The sequence below is a fragment of the Lemur catta genome, chromosome 21 (genome assembly GCF_020740605.2).
Source record: "Lemur catta isolate mLemCat1 chromosome 21, mLemCat1.pri, whole genome shotgun sequence".
Lineage (NCBI taxonomy): Eukaryota > Metazoa > Chordata > Mammalia > Primates > Lemuridae > Lemur > Lemur catta.
Window position 1 is genome coordinate 7579178 of NC_059148.1, and position 21730 is coordinate 7600907.

Below are 21730 nucleotides of genomic sequence, written 5' to 3' on the forward strand. Positions count from 1 at the left end.
AAAAATAGAAAGAAATTAGCTGGACATCTAAAAATATATATAGAAAAAATTAGCCGGGCATGGGGGCACATGCCTGTAATCCCAGCTACTTGGGAGGCTGAGGCAGAAGGATTGCTTGAGCCCAGGAGTTTAAGGTTGCTATGAGTGAGGCTGATGCCACGGCACTCTAGCCAGGGCAACAGAGTTGAGACTCTGACTCAAAAAAAAAAAAAGAGATGAGGTCTTGCTATGTTGCCCAGGCTGGACTCGAACTCCTAAGCTCAAGCGATGCCTCAGCCTCCTAAGTAGCTGGGAATACAGGTCTGAGCCACACAACTAGGAGAACATACTTTTTCTGTTGTCTGAAAGCTTAAAGAGGGCAGAGCAGAGAGCTCAACATTTTTCCCTGGGGTGGCAGGGGGTCCATTGAGACAGGGTGGAGAGGGCAGCTAGAATAGGGAAATTTGAGCAGAGGGAGATGTATTTATTGAAGTGTAGGCATACTTTGGTCCTCAATTTCTTGGCTGATACAGAGAAACCTCTAAGGTAGGGTTTAGCAACCTCAGCACTATTGACATTTTGGGCCATATAATTATTGTGGGAACTGTCTTCTGTGTTGTAGGATGTTTAGTAACATCACTGGCCTCTACCCACTAGATGCCAGTAGGCCCCCACAATCACCACCCGGTTGTGACAACCAAAAATATCTCCAGACATTGCCAGTGTCCAGGTGGTGGCCAAAACCACCGCCAATTGACAAGCACCGGTCTGAGGTTATCAGTAAGTTAATAAATCTTGAAGTTGTAACATTGCAGTGGAATGAGCCTTGAATGTGGAATCGGGCTGGGTTCAGAACCCCGTTATTTACTAGTGACTTGTGGCTTGTTACTCTACTTTTGGGCCTTGGTACAATTATATAAAGACGTATCTCTTCCATTTCATTGTGTGACCAAATATGAAAGAATATCTTAAGATATGTATAATAATAATAGTAACTAATAACATCTGTCATTTAAAGTTATGTGCCAGGCACTGTACACACACGCATGCATGCACGCACTTTGTGTTTTTGGATATAGTATTCTGCTTTAGGCTTCTCCAAAATAAGCTTCATTTCTAAGTTAGATTAAGACCATATATTGGTCAAAAAGTGCAAGTGACTGGGATTTTGCTTTTAAAGTTTGTAGAAAAATGTAGTTTGTATGTTTGTAAAATTTCATTGAGATTTGTAGCTGTTCCCATCCCTGGGCCTTTGCTTCTGAGACTTTTCTGGAATTCTCACTTCTGGGTGGAAAGCACTTGTGCTCAGCTCTTCAGTGCAGCCCATCCTAACCAAGAGGGCCAGGACAGAAAGAGCTCTCATCTTCCTTTGGCGTCTGGTTCACACTTTGACAGCAGTGCTGTAAAAAGGTACTTGGCAAATTTTAAATAATAAGATAATTTGCCCATTAATCACATTGCTTTATGGTGTGTGTTTCCTGTTTCTTCTCTCGTGTGATTGGGTTATTTTCCCCCTACCCTGTCTCATTCCAAAAGGAATTTTAGGACATCATACTGACACATTGGCATGAAAATGGATAAGCAAACTTGGAGAGGAGATGCAGGCTGGTGGCACAACAGTGAAGTCAGGGTTGGGTGTGCTGAGGTCTGGCACACTGCAGAGGACACTGCAGACCTGTGAAGATAGGCCAGGAGGGGTCCTAACGGTGAGGTTATATGATTGCAATGGCTGTAAGATAAACTTGGTAGTTGCTGTAGATCACTGGTTCTCAAACAGGGCAATATCTGGAGACATTTTTGATTGTCACAACCTAGGGGAGAGTGCTACTGGCACGGAATGGGTAGAAGACAGGCCTGCTGCTAAACATCCTGCTAAGTACAGGGCAGCCCCCACACAGAGAAATATCCAGGCCCAAGTGCCAGTAGTGCTAAGGGTGAGAAACCCTGCTCTGGATGAGAGTCTCTATCGTTATTTGCCTTTTTGTGTATTTGTCTCCTCATTGCGACTAGACTGTAAGTTGCTTGAGGATAAGAATGTTGCCTTTCATTTTGGAATCAGCTAGACTTCTGGAGTCTCCATACTCTGCCACTTACTAAACATGTGACATGGGAGGTTTTTTCCATCTCTTTTCCTAATCCGTTCAGTGACGCTAGTAACACGTGCCTCACCTGTTCCTTGTGAAGGGTCAGGAAGTGCCTCCTCCCTCCTACTACCCTCACTGACCTATGGTGAGGGTAGTAGGCTGATTTAGGAAAATAACCAGAATGCATCTGAAGAGGATTCAGAAGAAAACCGGGTGAGATTTTGGATAATACTTGTGGATTTTTTCACTAATTTATGCATCAAATTTTGAACCTTCTGGTGAGAAGTTCTGTGGGGATCCAGAGGTAAATGAGGTTCTCCCTGTGTGTGGAAGGCTATGTGGAAGGTGGGAGAGGTGGGCATACAGGCCATATTCAGAATGCAGGGCAGATGGAAATGAGCTCCTGGAGTGAGCCGCAGTAGCCCCAGGGAGGAGGGGTTCCCCTCCAGCAGAGCCTGGTTTTTGGACATGTCCTTGCATTGATCCTTGTCATTGCTGGGATTGTGATGGCAGAGAAGGCACTGCAGCTCACGGAACCTTCAGGGGCACAGGCCCAGGGGTGAGAGCATTTAGGAGAAGACGCAGAGCACGTGAGGAGTGAGGCTGAACCTGGGAGGTGGGAGAATGGGGCTGGAGGCAGGGCCTTGAACACCTTGCTGAAAGCTTGAACCTTCTTCCCCAGGGTTGGGGCAGGGGAACACTGAGGGTTCAAAGGAAGCCGGATGAGACACTCAACTTGTGTCTTAGGAAGGCCCCTGGCATCAGGAGGTGTTTTCTGAGTCTGGTGAGATGCGGAGGGAGTCAGGGTGGTGGAGGTGAGAAAGTGGGGAGACTCTAAAGACAGGGTAGAGGTAGAATTCATGGGACCTGCTGTTACAGGCAGGTGATTTTGTGTAGATTTGGGTCACCCTCTGAGTTCATCTCTGTAGTATGCTAGAGAAAGAGTGGGTGAGGACTAGGAAATGGGGTCTTCTTAAACATTTAATGTAAGAAGTAGTTGAAAAGATGTTTTCACTTTTTGAGCAGAATCACAGGTACATAGTCCCATGGGAGGGACCTCTGGGCAGTGTCTGGCCTTGATCACTGAGGCCAAGTGGGAGACCTGCTGCCATTGTGTTGTTGTTGGGTTCTGTTGGTGACAGGGAAAGGATGCTCTGTGTCTGCCTTGACCCCTCCCTTTCCCCAGCGGTTGCTAGCCTGTTTTGTTCATCCAGGGTGTTTGTCTGTACACTGCAGAGGTGTCTAGCATGTGAAACAGAGGTCTGGAATGAGCCCTGGGGACCAAAAATCAATGCAGGCATGTTTTATCGTCTTGCCAAAGTCTGCAGTGACACCTAGAGAGGTGAGTGGGGCTGTTGACAACATCCACGTTTTTAAATAGCACAAAGGGAGTGTTGCAGATACAGGATTGCCTGCCCTCTTCCTTGCTAGCAGAACTCCAGCTTTTTTCAGGTGTCTGCCTCCTTCTACAGGCCAAGCTACAGAGAGCAAAGCTTAATCACCCTAAGCTGGTATGTGGGTGAGTGCCAAGAATTTGTTGAAGAACAGCCATGTGATGCCATTCTAGCCCTTGAGACTACGAGGGGACATCTGCTGGGAGCTCCTGGGGAATCAGATAAGAAGACATGCTTGAAAGGCCAGTGTCTTCTGCTGGACTTCACTAGGTCTGCATGTAGCCAGCCAGCTTGTGACCACGAGGATGGGGCTCACTGAGGATGACAGAAGAGGAAAATAGAGGGACATGGCTCTTTAAGTTGCTAAATTAGTGAACCCTGGAGCTGACCTCAGGACTTGTTATATGAGACGGCAGATTACTCTTGAAATTCTCTATGGCTTGCAGCAGAAATAAAACATCTATAGCAGTACAATCGGCAGATGGAAACTGAGGCTGGGTGAGATGAGGTGACCCTTCCCCCCCAAGATTACACTTGATATGAGGGGATGAGTTAGGAATCATACCCAGACTTCAGCCCAAGCCCAGGTATTCCTTCTGATTTGTCGGGTGGTGAGCTGTGTTCTGAGGCTGGCATACCTGTCCTGGAGGGTGTGAAGGCCCTATTCCTCCTCTGAAGGACAGCTTTTGGAAACCACATGGTACAACTTGGTACCAGGAGTCCTCTGGTGCTTGGAGATTGTTTTCCTATGGTTGCTTCTGTAGCCATTCTGAGTGGCTTGAGGCTTCTAACCTGGTAGGTTTCTCTTGAGGTGTGCTTGGTGAGCCTTCTCTGGCATTTGGTTTTCAAGAGTTCTCTGATTGTGGTGTATTAAGAGAATCCTTTCAGGGAGGAGTGGGGGGAGGGGCCTGTTACCCCATCCTTGGACTTTGATTCTTCCCTGTTGGCCTGACTGGGCGCAACTAGATCATGGGCCCTCGCACACCAGTCACCATTGCCTACTGGCTTGCCTGGGGGATGGGCGGATACTGGAATAAAATTGGAGTTCTGTTAGAGACCTCCTGTGGAAAGTAAGCTCCTAGAAGGCAGAAATCTTGTCTTTGCTCATGCTCTCTCTTTGCCAAGGCCAAGAATGGTGCCTCGCACACACCATGGTAGTTGCGCAGTAAATGTCGAGGGAGAGCTGAATGCTGAAAGACTGTGGTGGAGGGTGGCTGGTGGATGGGCAGTGCCTGTGGCTGGTATTGTTGATTTACTGTAAAAAACATCTTGTTCATCCTGGCTGGCTCTTCTAATAGCTTAGACTTTCTGGTGGAATCTGCTGGAGAGTCTGGCAGTGGGAGAAGCACTCCGTCCAAGCCCTTCTGCGAGGAGCTCATTTACATCATTGTGTCTTTTAGACCTTTACCATTTTAAGGAGAAGAGAAGATGAAACAACAGTATCATCTTGTTTTAAAACACCCCTGGCAAAAAGAAAACCCATTTAGGTAAAAACTTCTTGCTCCTACAAGTGGTATCTGCCTTGATGCATTAGCCAACTTAGGACAGGTCAATTCACAGGGAGGCTGCCCTGACAAAAGCCACTTGGTAAGGACCAAACAGAAGGGACAGCAAACCTCATTTGAGGGTCAGGGATAGACCTTCATCGGAGCAGACTCCAGGCCTGCTGCATCCCCCAACAAAAGGTCCCATCCTGCGCAGAGAAGACACTGGATAAGTTTACCCATTCAAATAACGAGTGCCAGTTGTGTGCCAGGGGCTGTTACTAAGAGCTGAAAACACAGCAGTAAAACACAGCAGTAAACCAAGCAGCACGCCAGGATCTGCTGAGTGGAGGCATATGATGCATTCTAGCCTGAGAGACTGGAATGGGGATCTGCTGGGGTGTCCTGTGTAACTGGAAAAGAGCGGATGTGGGAGGGGAGCTTCCTGGGGAGACAGATAGCAGATGTCACAAACAAGCCATTACAGAGTATGGTAGGTAGGTTAGTGTGGGAGAAATAGCAGAGGTAGAGATGAGGAATGCTGTGTAGGGGCAATCTTAAACAGGATGCTTTGGGAAAGTCTGAGTGAGAAGGTAATGTTTGAGCAAAGACGTTTTTGCAGAAGTCAGACACTGAGCTGGAGATTTTTGCATGCAGAAAGTTATTGGAGAGTGTTGTTGGGATCCACACCTAGAGAGGAGCGAGGGAAGCAGGACCAGCCAGAGGGAGAAGGCGAGGTTTGATGTAAGCACAGCAAAAGCCACTGCAACTCTCTGGGGATCTCTGGAGCTAGGAGAGCCCTTCAGAGTTGTCCTAGATTGGGGTGAGGGACCCAGGCCTGTGTACTCCCACATCCATAGTCACTAGACATGGGCTGCCTTGGGGAGGGGCCTGACCTTGGTCAGAGGCAGTTCTTCCCCTGAGGGCAGGACCTACGTGGAGAAAGACTCCTGTGGGTGCTGCCAACACTCCACAGCTAGGTAGGGGATTGTGCTTCAGTCCCTGAAGAGAGGGGACCTGGGCACGATACCACGGCATCCACTACAGGTCCAATGAAGATGAGGAAGACACCATCAAGGGGAGAGCATTCCTCCCGAGAGAATGGCCAGAACTTGCCTGGAGGGTTTGAAGAACAGGAAGGGCATCTGTGGTTGGAACAATGCAAGGGCAAGAGCCCTCACTGGGAGATGAGGCCAGAAAGTGAGCAGCTGACTGACTGGGAGGGCCCTGTGGGCTGCGAGAAGACCTTGATTCTCACTGCCATGGGAGCAGGGGACTACCATGATCTGATGTGGATCTTCTTTTGTTTTTGTTTTTGTTTTTTTTGAGACAGAGTCTCTCTCTGTTGTCCGGGCTAGAGTGAGTGTCGTGGCATCAGCCTAGCTCACAGCAACCTCAAACTCCTGGGCTCAAGCGATCCTACTGCCTCAGCCTCCTGAGTAGCTGGGACTACAGGCATGCGCCACCATGCCCGGCTAATTTTTTCTCTGTATATTTTTAGTTGGCCAGATAATTTCTTTCTATTTTTAGTAGAGACGGGGGCGCTCAGGCTGGTCTCGAACTCCTGACCTCAAGCGATCCACCCACCTCGGCCTCCCAGAGTGCTAGGATTACAGGCGTGAGCCACCGCACCCAGCCTGATATGGATCTTAGAGGGCTTGCTGGCTGCTACAGTGGGACTAGACTGGGTGTGGAGGGTGAGGGAGGGAGCCAGGAAACCAGTTATGAGGCTGCTGCAATAATCCAGGTAAGAGATGATCATGGTCTGGACCAGGGTGGTGATGGCCATGATGTTGAGAAATGGTTGGATTCTTTGTGTGTAGTGTGTGTGTGTATTCATGTAATACATGGGATGTATATTATACACACACGTTCTTTTTACATGTGATTTACATAGTAAGATGCACAAACCTTAAGTGTATAATTTGATAAATTTTGCCAAATGAATATAGTTTATAACCTATTCCCTGAACGAGGTAAAGAACATTTGCATCTGCCCAGAAAGTTTGGGCTGTGGATATATTGGGAAGGTAGGGTCAACAGGGTGGGACATGGAGTGTGAAATAAGAGAGGACAGAAGGATAAGTACCACGTGAAAGGCAGGGTTGCTGTCAACTGAGATCAGTAAGACGACGAGGAGCAGATTTGAGAGAGAAGATCCAGGATTCAATTTTAGGGTGGGCTACGCAAGGCCATTGCACAGGGCCTTTCCCAAGCAGCCATTTGGTGAATGTGGCCTAGCCTTCTTTTGGGAGACGCTGGAGTTCTGTTGTAAAGCTGTTAAGAATAGGATAAATATCTGTGTTTTTATCTAGTGACAATTGCTGTATATAATTATACTAGGATATCACTTATGGTGTGTTATGTATGGATCTGGATAATGCAGTATTTTATGGTTCGGCACTTTTAATTTATAAAATATAAAATAATTTTTCTTATAAAAGTAACACATGTTCAATTTAGGAAAAATTAGAAAATGCACAAAGGAAAATACATTGTTAAAACATTTTTATGTGGTCTTTCAGACCATTTAGAAAAAAAATAGCTGGGTGAATTGGTGATTTTAAAAACACATTTTATTTAGGGTAAAACATTATAAAAGTGTCTGAATTTATTAAGATCTTAGCCAAATTCCCATCAGTTACCATAGCAAAACTAGTGTTTTTGATGTGTAGCCTCCCTTACAGACCTTGCCTTGTACATGTAACTGGAATAGCTAAAATGTTGCAATGCGTTTTTCACTTAAATAGTATAGTAGCTTTGTTGTGTTCTTACTTGTGGTTGTTACACTAACAGATTTTCCTCCCTGTGGAAATGTAACTGTTAATTTTCTAAGGGAAGTTGGTGGAAGAGATTAGATTTATAAAAGTCCTTCTGCAGATAACTTTTAAGGAATAGCTCTGTTTTGCAAAAGTAGAAGGAAAAAAAAGAAACAGTGACTATGTTACCAAAACTTTCTCAGTCGTGTGCTGGCAAATGCTACAGGAGGAGCTATTGAGGTCTCTAAATGATATACCTGTGGCTTTTTTCTACTTTAGTTCATGGCAAAAGAAAAACACAGTGGTTGTATGGTTGCTACAGCTTCCTTCCTGTGCTGTGTTTTCAGTCTCTCAGCCATCTGACACCTATGAGATGTCACTGTGTGGTGCTTACTAAAGAAGATAGGGAGAAGTTTTCGTGGTTGAAAGTGATAGAGATAACAGCAGCAGATGGCTCTGTGAGCCAGCCAAGGGTGTGCTTCCCACCTGCGGGTGATTGGTGAAATCTGAGTCCACAACATAGGGGATCAGGAGCCTGCCTTCCAAAGACTGGTACACCCATGACACTGAAGGCATGTTTGAATTTAGTGCTTCTGCTGTGGGCTTTCTCCAGCCATTCAGCAGCACCAAGTATTTATTGTTGTGCCTCATAGGTACCAGGCCACAGCTCTAGGTACTGGGGATGAATCAGTGACTAAAACGAACAAAAATTGCTGAGCTCTTGCACTTTACATTCTGGTGGATGGAGTAGATAGACATAAAATAAAGGAAGTTAAATAGTAATAGATCAGGACTAGGGAAATTGGTTGTGCCACATTGGGGAAATAATTCTTTTAGGTAGGGTTGTTAGGGTGGGCTGCAGTGAGAAGGTGACTTTGAGCAAAGACTTGAAGGAGGTGAGGAAGAGCCTTCTGGGCTGATGCCTAACACAGTCCAAGAACAGGGAAATGGGGACAGGGGTGAACAGGAGACGAGGTCAGAAAAGTCCTGGGGGTGGAATGGCTAATACTTGGGGACTGTTGGCCATTCCTCCCAAGGACTCCTTGGAGGAATGGCCAACAGGAGGACTCCTTCCTCCTTTACTGTGATGGTACAGCCCGTGGGCAGAGCAGGTTTGGGTGGGAAGGTCAGAAGTTCCACCCCAGGTGAGGGTCAGGGTGAAGTGTCTGGTAGACTGTATATAGGTCACATTAATATGTTTAAGTGCCAAGTTTCTCCAGAGGGATCACTGGTTATAGAGCATGCACACTGTCACCTGCACATGCAAAAAATCAGTTTTATTATGATCCAAACACCTGTGACCACACTGGTGTTTGCATATTTACCTCTATTACCTTTACGTATTAGTACATACATGTAAATAGGACTGATATGTGTGTTTTTCTTATTGAGATAATTATAGATTGACACGCAATTATATGAAACACTGAGAGAGCCCTTAATGCACTTTCTCCCGATGGTAACATTTTGCAAAACTATACATTGATACTAACAACAATCCACCTATTTTATTCAGAGTTTCCCAGGTTTATTTGTACTCATTTGTGTGTGTGTTCTATAAATTTTATCACCTGTCTAGGTTCAGTATCCACCACCACAGTAACAATTATTATAATTATACCCACTTCCCTCCTACTCTCCCCACCTTATTTTCTTTAATTTTTTTGTTTGGTTTGATTTTGGTTGGCATTTTTATAATTGTGGTAAAATATGTAACATAAAATTTACTATCTTAATTATGTTTAAGTATGCAATTCAGTAGTGTTACAATTCACATTGTTGTGCAACCAATTTCCAGAACTTTTTCATCTTGCAAACCTGTATCGATTAACCAATGACTCCCTATTTTTCCCTCCACTCAGCCACTGGCAACCACCATTCTACTATGTGTTTCTATGAATTTGACTATTTTAGTTACCTCACATAAGTGGAATCATACAATATTTGTCTTTTTGTGACTGGCTTATTTCACTTAGCATAATGTCTTTGAGTTTCATCCACATTGTAGCCTGTCAGAACTACTTTCCTTTTTAAGATTGAATACTATTCCATTGTGTGGATATACAACATTTTGTTTATCCATTCATCCATTAACAGACACGTGGGTTGTTTCCTCCTCTTGGCTGTTGTGAACAGTGCTGCTGTGCACAAGGGTATATAATATCTCTTCTGGACCCTGCTTTTGCTGTTTTTGGTACATACCTAGAAGTAGAATTGCTAGGTCATATGGTAATTCTATTTTTAATTTTTTTGTGGAACTGCTATACTATTTTCCATAGCAGCTGTACTATTTTACATTTCCCCCAACACACATGTTCTAATTTCTCCACATCCTCACCAGCACTTGTTACTTTCTGGGGTTTTTTGATAGCAGCCCACTTAGTGGATGTGAGGTGGTTTTGACTTGCATTTCTCTACTGATTAGTGATACTGAGCACCTTTTATGTGCTTGTTGTCCATTTGTATATCTTTAGAGAAATGTCTGTTAAGTTCTTTGCCCATTTTTGAGTCAGGTTATTGGGGTTTTTTGTTGTCATTGTTGAGTTTTAGGATTTCTCTGTATATTCTGGATATTAACCCCTTATCAGATGTGTAATTTGAGAATATTTTCTCCCATTCTGTGGGCTGCCTTGTCACTCTGCTGATGGTGTCCTTTGAAGCACAAAAGTTTTAAATTTTGATGAAGTTCAATTTCTCTTTTTTTCACTGCCTGTGCCTTTGGTATCATATCTAAGAAATTCCTGCCAAATCCAGTGTTTTAGAAGGAAACTCTAGTTTTAGGTCTTAGATTAAGGTCTTTGTTCCATTTTGAGTTAATTGTTGTGTATGGTATGAGGTAAGGGACCAACTTCATTCTTTTGCATGTGCAATTTTCCCAGCACCATTTGTTGAAGAGACTGTCCTTTTCCTTGTTGAATGGTCTTGGCACCCTTGTCAAAATCAATTGACCATACATGCAAAGGTTTGTTTCTGGGCTTTCTGTTATGTTCCGTTGGTCTATATGTCTGTCTGTTTTAGTACCACACTGTTTTGATTACTGTAGCTTTGTATTAAGTTTTGAAATCAGGAATTATGATACATCCAACTTTATTCTTTCTCAAGATTCTTTTAGAGGCCGGGCGTGGTGGCTCACACCTGTAATCCTAGCACTCTGTGAGTCCAAGGCGGGAGGAGTGCTTGAGCTCAGGAGTTTGAGACCAGCCTGAGCAAGAGCAAGACCCTGTCTACTAAAAATAGAAAAATTAGCTGTGCATGGTGGCTCGAGCCTGTAGTCCCAGCTACTCAGGAGGCTGAGGCAGGAGGATCGCTTCAGCCTAGGAGTTTGAGTTTGTGGTGAGCTATGGTGACACCACTGCACTCTACCTGGGTGACAGATGAGACTCTGTCTCCAAAAAAAAAAAAAAAAAATTTCTTTTGGCTATTCAGAGTCCCTTAAAATTCCATGTGAATTTTAGGATGGATTTCTTTTTTATTTCTGCAAAAAATGCTATTGGGATTTTGATATGGGATTTTATTGCATTAAAATCTGCAGATCACTTCGAGTAGTTTTGACACCTTAAAGATATTAAGTCTTTCAATCCATGAACACAGCATGTCTTTCCATTTATTTCTGTCTTTAATTCCCTTCAGCAGTGTTTTATAGTTTCAATGTACAAGTCTTGCACCTCCTTGGCCAAGTTTATTCCTAAGTGTTTTATTCTTTTTGATTCTGTTGTGAATGGAATTGTTTTCTTAATGTTCTTTTCAGATTGTTCATTGTTAGTGTATAGAAATGCAACTGATTTTTGTTTGTTGATTTTGTGTCCTACAACTTTGCTAAATTCATTTATTAGCACTAATGGTATTGTGTGAATTTTTAGGGTCATGTCATTTGCACCCACCTTATAATATTGTTCTGTAACTTTTTTTGTTTAATAAATGTTTCAAAAATTTTCCCATTTTTAATTCTAAATTTGCCAACATTAGTTAAAATGAAGTTCTGCTGTCCAGTACAGGAGAAGTGTTCCCGGGAGCAGCGTTTCAGCAGGACACGTGCACACATGTTCCGGCCACATCTCCCCAGTCAGCCATTAGAGTGTAAAAGCCCAGAGACTTTTCAGAGCCAAACAAACCAAAGGTTCATGGGACCGCTGAGAGGAGAGGCCCAGCTGACTTTGTGCCCTCTCCACTTCTCTGGCCAGCTTCCTCTGCTCAGAGTTTAAGTTTCCACGTTTGGGCCTCCTCCAGGAATCTTTCCTGTGAGATGAAGGAAGGAACAGTTCTACCTGACTGTGTCCCATCATAATCCCAAGCGTCCTTTATACTCTATTCCCTGCCAGATGGAAAGCATTTGTGTTGCTGCTGTCAAATCAGCAAACCCCCGACAGCAGATGGTGGCCTACTGTAGTGGCTCTATTGGAAGAGCCTCAGCAGAGTGCTGTGTATGGGCTGAAGAGGGCGTCCAGGAAAGGGTCCAGAGGGCTGACCTGGAAGTGGGGCTTCGAGGGGAAATGCAGGGACAGCAGCATTCTGGTCTGGCATTGATCCAAGAATAGGCGATTGCCAGATACCTCTAGAGTAGGGTGTGTGTTGATTTATCTTTTGTGTCTGTCTCTATACAAAGAAAGGCCAGACGCAGGAGGTAGTTGGGAGCTCATTTTTATCACCATGCTGTGCCACAGGGAAAGTAAGTAGCCAAGCCATATAAGATCACTCTCCTCAGCTCCACCTCAGAGAACCCTTGAGAAAAGAGGCTCACTCCTACTGACAGACTTGAGCGGCTGAAGGGCTCGGTGCTGTGAGGAGGTGGGGAGCTAGCACCACGCTGGGGTCTCTGTGCAGGTCCACCACCGTATTTCATCTCATCTCCTGCACGTGGCTAAGACAGGAAGCATCGGTGCCGGTTAAGCCAGTCACACCTTTCACCAGGGTGCATCCTGATCTCAGAAATAAAATATTAAAATGTGAAATGGATGCATCTTGGAAGTAATGTGATACGGTGTCTTAATCTGTTTTACAAGATGTTTGTAAGAGTGAATGTGTCCTCCCCATTTTTGCAGATTAGGAACCGGGTGTTTGAGGAGATTAAACAATTTGCTCAAAGCTGTGTAGCCCATAAGCCACAGGACTAAGGAATCAACCGAGGGGGTTTAATGCTAAAGCCCAGACCTATTTCCACCCCCACACTGCTGCCTACTGTGGAGCCAAAATGTGGATCTGACCTTGGCATTCCCCTGCTTCAGAAGTGTCTTTAGAGCAAGGTCTGAGCTCCTGGCTGGTGTCTGCTAGGCCCTGGCCATCTCTCTCGCTTCTTTTCTCACACTCTACCCACAGTCTGCTCTGCGGCAGTACATCAGGCTATTTCTTGATTCGATGCTGGTCCCCTCTGCCTGAAATTCCTCTCCCCTGCCCCACTCCACTCTTCTGGCTGACTCCTACTCAACCTTTGGGACCCAGTTCAGCTGTTATTTCTGCAGGAAGCCCCAGGCTGAGTCGGGTGTCTTTCTATCTGTGGGGTCCATTACTGGATGTCTTACTTGTGAGATTGGTATGATGATGTATCTTTACTTTCTCGGTGCTTAGCCCAATACGAGGCACATAGTATAAATCCACAGTGTACACTGAGAAAACATCTGTGGTCTGAAGGACATGGCCTCTAATTGATACATGTGCACCTGAGCCCTCACGCATGGCCTGGCTCAGCCTGTGTGTGCTCTTGGGTATTCAGGGGCCTGTGACTTGCAGGTGTTTCCAATGTGCTTCTTGAGGCATGATATAATACAGTGTCTCACAGACTCGCGGGGCTGAAAAGCACTCAGGGCCAGGGATGCTCTGGTTGCTCATCAAGACTGACGCTGTCATGTAGCACTTTCTGAGTTAAGATGACAGATGCCCAGCTCAAGTTGGCTTACGCATAAAAATGAATGAATTGGCCTTTTGGGTTGTCTCTCTTGTATGACAAACTACCCCAAAACTTACTGGTTTAAAACAATAACAGTTTTATTATTTGCTTATGATTCTGCAGTTTGGCTGGGCTCAGCAGGTTCAGCTCATCTCAGGTCTGTGGAATCTGCTGGGGTGGCTCAGACAGCTTGGGCTAGTGTCTCAGCGTGGGGGAAGTGTGGTGCCCAGGAAGGGCGTGGGCATGCAGTGCGGTCTGGATGCACAGATGAGAAAGCACAGGCTTGAGAACCTCTGGTCCTTCCACCTGTACGATCAGCACCTGCCGTCTTACCCTACTGTGTATAGTTTTCTGAATTATTCTCTTGAATATTACGATGAGGCTAGTTAGGGTCTGCCCGGTCTGGGCTCTGGAAAAACACTGATCTGCAAGTTCTCTCACCTCAGGCCTCTGAGTGCATCCTCTGCTGGGTCAGCTCTTTCAGAGCTGGATCAAGTGCGAACCGTACTGGGGCTTGCCTTGTAAACCCTCAGAATGAGAGCTCAGAGCACACCGGGACTGAGTGCTCGTGTGTTTGGGACGGCTTTCAGCATGCTGCATGTGCTCCAGGAAGGTGGCCATCAGCTCTGGCCCTTGTATGTGGACCTAGAGGTGACTAAGTGGACGCGGACCAAGCTGAGGCTGCCAGCATGATGACAGGGACCTGTTGTGGTAGCTTTTGTTGTTTTGAAATTTAATAAATACTAGAGATGATATAATATATAGTGTGGTTTCTAAACTTTCTGAGGGTTTCTACTGGTTCCAAGACAAAACAGGGTACTTGTGTTTGCATGCCTGCTCACAAGTGGCCTTGCACAGCTGTTTCCCTACTACAGGTTGAGCATCCCTGATCCAAAAATTCAAAATCAGAAATACTACAAAATTGGAAGCTTTTTGAGCACTGACATGTTGCCACAAGTGGAAAAATTCCACACCTGACCTCATGTGATGGGTCACAGTCAAAATGCAGTCAAAACTTTTGTTTCATGCACAATATTGTTAAAAATATTGTATAAAATTACCTCTAGGCTATGTGTGTAAGGTATATATGAAACAGAACCGAATTTCATGTTTAGACTTAGGTCCCATCCCCAAAATATCTCATGTAAATATTCCAAAATCCAAAAAAATCCAAAACACTTCTGGTCCCAAGAGGTTCAGATAAGGGATACTCCACCTGTGCCGTGTAATGACCAATGAGAAGGAAAGTGTATGTCCCTGTCTGTGGAAGCTCATGGTTGCTTTGACTACATGACTGTGGCTCTGGTGAGCTGGGTGCCACCTGGAGCCCATGCTGGGCATTGCCTTTTGGGTACCAGCATTTGATTTTCTGCACTCACGTGGGAGTCCTGGCAGGACTTTACTGTTCTCGTCGGGCAGCCACTCCCTGCCCCTGCCCATCTTGCACTTGCTGTGTGATGCTAGGGGCTGGTGACCCTCATCCTTGTGTACACATTGCCTCCTTGTGGATGACAGAGACAGAACTGCCTCAATTAAGAGACACTTGGCGGACCCGCACAGCCAAGCCAGAAGCCCCGGGCCGCCGCCCCCTCCCTGTTTCCTGTGCCAGCCGCCCGTGTCCTCGGACCTGTTCCCACAATCAGTTAAAACATGGTGGATTACTATGAAGTTCTAGGCATGCAGAGACATGCCTCAGCCGAGGATATTAAAAAGGCATATCGAAAACTGGCACTGAAGTGGCACTCGGATAAAAATCCTGAGAATAAGGAAGAAGCAGAGAGAAAATTCAAACAAGTAGCCGAGGCGTATGAGGTGTTATCAGACGCTAAAAAATGGGACATCTATGACAAGTACGGCAAAGAAGGATTAAATGGTGGCGGAGGAGGTGGAAGTCATTTTGACAATCCATTTGGGTTTGGCTTCATATTCCGTAACCCATATGATGTCTTCAGGGAATTTTTTGGTGGAAGGGACCCATTTTCATTCGACTTATTCGATCGATGACCCATTTGATGACTTTTTTGGGAATCAGAGGGGTCCCCGAGGAAGCAGAAGCCAAGGAACAGGGTCGTTTTTCTCTGCCTTCGCTGGATTTCCGTCTTTTGGAGGATTTTCTTCTTCTGATACAAGATTTACTTCATTCGGGTCCCTAGGTCATTGGGGCCTCACTTCATTCTCTTCCACGTCCTTTGGTGGTGGTGGTGGCATGGGCAACTTCAAGTCCGTATCGACTTCCACCAAGATAGTCAGTGGCAGGAAGATCACCACAAAGAGAATTGTCGAGAATGGTCAAGAAAGAGTAGAAGTTGAAGAAGACGGCCAGCTGAAGTCCTTAACAATAAATGGTAAGGAGCAGCCGCTGCGCTTGGATAACAAGCAATTCAGCGCACACGCTTGACAGGATGTTAGCTGTAACAAGCACCATTGGAGGATTGACAGGAACTTTTTTTTGAAGATTTCAAACGAGCTCGACTTTGAGTATCACTGTACCTAAGTATTTATAAACCGCCCATCGGAGCCGTGTTTGTCATAGACTTCTGAGTTATTGTTGGGACCACATAATAGGACCATTTTTTGTCTTTAAAATTGTTGTAAATCTCTGTATGCACTTTGCTTTTTTTATTAAACGTACTCAAGGTGAGCCTTGACTCTTCAGTAGTGGTAGGACGAGGTTTACACTAACACCAGCATGGACCTGCTTTCCCATGGTGTCTGAAACGCGAGCCAAGTAGTGTCAGCTGCTGTGGAGTTAGCCTTGCCAGGATGAATCTTCTGCAGAAATAATTTCAGTTTTTTTCAGTATTTAGTAGTGAAAGATATTAATGCGTTAGTGGTAATACATTTCTGGTTTACTATAAATTAAGGATGTTTTCTAGTTGTGCATGAATGCTGGCAACTTAGTAAGTTTTGACAATTGTTTAAATATGTAATGTTAAGCTTAGCTTTAAAAAGTAAAGCTGGTAAACTGGGTCTTTGTCATTTGCTTTAAAAAGAAAATAAATGCAAATGTGTTTGGTGCATTCAAAAAAAAAAAAAGAGACACTTGGCAATAGCCCATTGTCTGTATCAACAGTTGCTGATGCTCAGTTTGTTGTCATACATCTAATTTGTCACTGAATAAATATTACTGAGCTACCACTCACCAAGTACTATGCTGGAGGCTGAAGAGCAGTGAGATACTTGCAGCTCTGGCTTCCTTGGCCTGAAAGCAGACCAGGGAGACAGACAAATGCCCACCGGGCATGAGGTCCAGGATTACCTTCCACAGTCTGCTGGGTTTCAAGCTCCTAAAGTGCTTTCTTCAATCTGGTCCGCTCAGCCAGCCAGCCAGCTTCATGGGCTCCTAGTACAGGCCTGGGCCCACACTGGGCGCTGCGGAGCTTCTAAGAACTAACAGCTACAGCCCTTTCTCCTGGAGGAACTGAGCATCTAATTTAACATGGAGTGTACTGCTGTGAAGAAGGTTCAGCCAGAAGACATGCCAAGAAGGCAGACTTTCTTTGGACTTTGATATAGCACAAACATACAGGAGGGCTTTTTGGAAGCAGAAGTATGATGAGGAAAGTAATATCTCTTCCTTGCAGTCAGCCACTGGTCCTGCTTACCTGTCAGCCAGTTGGAAAGGGTGAGAAGTACTTTCTGTCCAGGCGGCAAGCCAAGTGCAAATCCATGCAACAAGTAGATGTCTGGAGGTATAACCTGTGCTCTTTTCACTAAGCACCTGTGACTCAGGACGGTTACCATGAACCACTCGTAACTCTTAAAAACGCATGACCCTGCAAGGTGGCAGACAAATGCCCAGGTGTCCTATGGGCTTAGCCATTTTTAGTGACAGAGTGCTTTGTCCCACTGTTGGACTTTCAGCTACCTCAGGTTGCTTAGAGAGTCTTCTAGCAATTTAGACTTTAACTGAGACTGTTAGATCACTCCACGTTTACTCATGGGTAACTTATCTGTGGCTCATTTTGCCTTCGGTGTGGTGATTAGAGCTATTACTTGAATAACTAGTATTTTAAAATTTTGAGTCTGCTGCTCTTCTCCATGAATAAAAGCCAAATTAGATGTTGTATGGGTTTTTTCTTTGTTTCCAGGCAAGCCAATTTTCTCAGTCGATATTCACCCTGACGGGACCAAGTTCGCAACTGGAGGACAAGGTACGTTTGTGAAATGAGGAGGGGAGGCGTCACGCTGCCACCCTGCTCTTCTTCTGTTGTCCATTTAGCTGCTCTGTTTCAATGTGGATGTGACTCAGTTTAAAATGTACAGTTACGATCTGTTACCTGAACAGGTTAAATCAAAATCCTTTTTTGGCTCTAGTATGCTCTCTATAAATATTTTGGGAGCAGAGTTATTCTAATTTCTGTTTATTGAATTAATACTAAAATCAGTTGGCATCCCCAGGCCCAAGCTTATTGAGCATGGAAAGTGGCAGGTAGTCCTGGGGACAAAGCCCAGCGTCAGAGGGGAGGGCTCTGTCAGCATTTTTTTCATCTGAAAAGGAGAGATAGTTAAGCTTGTATTGTCATGCAGTTTCAGGCCTATTTTCTGGTCAAAGGAATTTGACTGTGTTAGAGAGAAAGTACAGTGTGGGCAAGTAAGAATTTCCACATCATTTGAAAATATCAGGTCATTAAATGTGAAATGTCCAATTTTGAATCAAATGTGTAGTTTATTATATCTCAAACATGAAGCAGCACAATTAATCAAAGTATGCGCCTAAACTATCAAGACAGTTTTGCCATCTTAACGGTAGCTTGTTTATCCCAGCAGTGAAGAATCCTGGAGAGTGAGTGGCGATGAAAATGCGAAAGGCGTTTTCCACAGCTTGTTGAGAATTGAATATTTTTCCTTACAAGAAGTGGTCCAAAGCCTGGAAGAAGTGGTAGTCAGTTGGTGCGAGGTCTGGTGAATATAGTGGATGACAGAGAGTTTCCAAGTCCAGCCTCTATAGTTTGAGCAGTGTTGTTTGTGCAACATGTGGTTGAACGTTGTCCTGCAAGAGGATTGGTCTGTCTCTGTTGACTAATCTTGGCTGCTTAATTACAAGCATCATCATCATTTCACTCAGTTGGCTGCAGTAGACATGTGCTGTAATCAATTAATCAGGTTTCATGAAGCTGTAGTGGGTAATACCAGTGCTGGACCACCAAACAGACACCATTAGCTCTTTCTGATGAATATTCAGTTTTGGACCGTGTTTTGGCACTTCATCTTTATCCAACCATTGTGCTGAACTCTTGATTGTCAGAAAGAATCCATTTTTCATCACATGTGACAATACGGTGTAGAAATGGTTTGCCTTTATAGTCTGACAGCAAAGAAAGGCAAGCTTTGAGACGATTTCTCTTCTGATGCTCATTTAATTCATGCAGAACTCATCTATCCAGCTTCTTTACCTTGCTGATTTGTTTCAAATGGTCCAATATTGTTGGAATAGTAACGTCAAACCTTGTTGCTAATTCACACATAGGTTGAGATGGATTTGCTTCCACTACGGCTTTCAGCTCATCATTATCCACCTTGGTCTCAGTTCACCCGTGTGACTCATCTTCAGGATTAAAATCACAAGAATGGAACTTGTCAAAGGATTGACATACTGTGCATTCATTAGCCACATTCTTCCCAAACACTTCATTGCTATTTCAAGCTGTCTGCCCTGCATTGGTTCCACAATGGAACTCATATTCAAAAATAACATGAATTTTTTACTTATCCTTCGTTTCACAAAAATTGCTCTAAAAATTTTTTAAAGATAATCACAAGCCAAACCATGTGTTTGAAAGAATGAGGATGTACCATCACAATAAAAATACAATAAGAGGTGTCAAAGTGTAATGTCAGAGTTAGCAACTGTCAAACTTAGTGCTTAAGGAAATCGGACATTTCATACTTAATAACCTAATAGCATCTGTAGTACTATTGGTGTGCTTCAGCCAGCATCTGTTGCAATATTGTAGTGACATGACTCTGTTTGGAAAGACAAAGCTCTTTCTCATGCCAGGACACCAAGATGTATACGTGGTAGCCCAATGTAGCATTCCCACAGAGCCCAGTGCCCCAACAGCCTGGCCCCAGAGCAGGGCCTCCCTCCAGCCAGGCCTCTGTAGGCTGCTCCTGGAGAGTGCCTTTGTGAGTTCTGGGTCCTCGGGTGCCGCAGGGCCGGTTGCCAACAGACCCTTCCAGCCAGAGGCAGGAAGCCAGAAAGGAGTACAGGGAAGCTGTGGGCAGGGAGGCCTTTCTCTGCTTCCTGCGTGCTGTGTACTGCCCCTGAGAGCAGGCTGGACTTAGCTTGGGGAAGCAGAGGGTTTGCCCTTCATCTCCAGAGGAGACACACCTTATCACCTTGCTTTGGATAAGATCTGTAAGGTCCAGCAGAGATGTTTAGGAAATACTTGAACATATTAACCAAAGACAGTTTCAAACATGCTTTGTGGTAATTTTGGCATGTCTGTTTTGAGGTGTTCTTTGGTTTCTTCCCCTCTATAATAGAAAGTTAAACGAGGGGCTAGTCTTGTATTAGGTTTCAGTGATGGGAAGTGTAGAAAGAGTAATCATTACTAAAATGCATAGGTATATTTTTCAGCAGAGCAATACATCAGCTTATGACCACAGGAACCCTAAGTCCCCTCTTTTGGTTGATTTCCTGTCCATAGTTGACTGCAGAGGGCACCTAAGAAGGTAATGAGCCTTTTTTCCTGTGTTCAGGGTACATTTCAAACTTGGGTCTCAAAGCAACTAGTCAGCTCTGGAACAGCTGTGGATTTCAGGCGACACCTTGAAGGGGAGGGAAACCCCAGTGGGGTGTGCTTTTCTCTTTGCTTTGTAAGGGTGCACATTCACAGACTGGAAAGGGTCCCAGGACACTGACTTTCTGTCCTCCTCATTTTACAGATCAGTCTGGGTCCTGGGCAGGGATGACGACCTTCTAAGGGACCCTGCGGGAATCCGTGTTAGAGGCCAGACCAAAGCTCTGGGTCCCCTCCAGAGTTCTTTTCATAAAGTCAGGTTGGACTCAACTTACCACTAAAATCACACACTTTCTGGTCCCTATAAATACTTGCTTTTCTTCATCTTTTCTGTAGCTTACATTAGTAATTCAAATGGAGTCCCCTTAGATCTAGTTAATCATGATTTGTGGAACCTAAGTAAGGACTTCTCTCATGGTTATTATTGTATCAATATCAAATTTCTACTCCTTGCACATAGTTATTTCTGCTCCTTTGTTCCAGGGCAGGATTCTGGGAAGGTTGTGATCTGGAATATGTCTCCAGTCCTCCAGGAGGATGACGAGAAGGATGAAAATATCCCCAAGATGCTTTGCCAGATGGACAATCACTTAGGTATTACAGAGTGGCCCTTTGCAGGCTTTAAGTGTTGGCAGAGTGCCCAAGGTTAGCACGTGTGTTTGTAATTAGAAAGATAAGGCCCCGTGCGGCGGTAACTCCCCTCGGCCTGCTGTCTGAAGGCACAGATGTTGGCTGCACACCTGGGTGAGTTATTCAGCAGAAGACTCGGCCCGCCCACAGAACCATCTTTGGACAGTCCGCAGGTACCTCTGGTGATTTCCTGCTCATGAGTCGTTACTGCCTGATCCCGTGGGGCTTTGGGGCCAGTGACCGGACACTGTAGGGTTCTGGGGAAGGGTGCATAAGAGACAACTCGCCAAAATGTCTCAGTCTGGCATTGTGTCACTCAGGCTCTCTGCCAGGACCCTTTTGGCCATTGGACAGTGTTGTGGTTTCCTTTCCTGTTGTAGTGCCTTAGTTTCCCACCCCGAGATGCATTAACAGTTACTGGCCTTCGGATGTCAGCCCCTCCTTTGCTCTGTGTGTTCTTGTCCTTCCAACCAGAGGTGGGAGGATGCCTCGCAGCGTCCTCAGACCTGGCGCACAAATTACTCACAGGCTGTGTGGGGGCTACAACTTGGCTGGCATCTGTCATATTTCAGGCCTCCCAAAGGCTGAGCTGTGAGTGCTCCTGGAGGCTCTGACCTTTCAGGGGCCTGGGAGTATTTCTGCTGATCTAAGCTTGTAAGTGCAGAATCAATCAATCTGCAGCGCTGACATGTTTGGAAAAGCCTAATGTAAAAGGGCTGGCTCTGACAGGTGGGATGAGGTCAGAGTTTTATACTCTACCAAGCTGCTCTTCT

At 45.0% G+C, this 21730-nt stretch overlaps 1 protein-coding gene and 1 pseudogene across 6 annotated transcripts in view; both read left to right on the forward strand.

Moving 5' to 3' along the window:
- LOC123626269 (protein HIRA) overlaps nucleotides 1-21730 on the forward strand; it is a 91433-nt gene that overhangs the window by 2841 nt on the left and 66862 nt on the right. For 2 of the 5 annotated variants that reach the window (XM_045535194.1, XM_045535197.1), the window contains exons 2-3: nucleotides 17673-17735; nucleotides 20811-20921. In XM_045535194.1, coding sequence (XP_045391150.1) covers nucleotides 17673-17735; nucleotides 20811-20921 — 174 coding nt within the window. Of the gene's footprint in view, nucleotides 1-17672; nucleotides 17736-20472; nucleotides 20587-20810; nucleotides 21131-21730 lie in introns of those variants that run through there. The other 3 variants (XM_045535196.1, XM_045535195.1, XM_045535198.1) reach the window with 3 other exon arrangements.
- Nucleotides 14794-15947, forward strand: LOC123626272 (annotated as a pseudogene). Its single transcript, XR_006730778.1, has one exon. The product of XR_006730778.1 is annotated as a dnaJ homolog subfamily B member 6-like (transcript).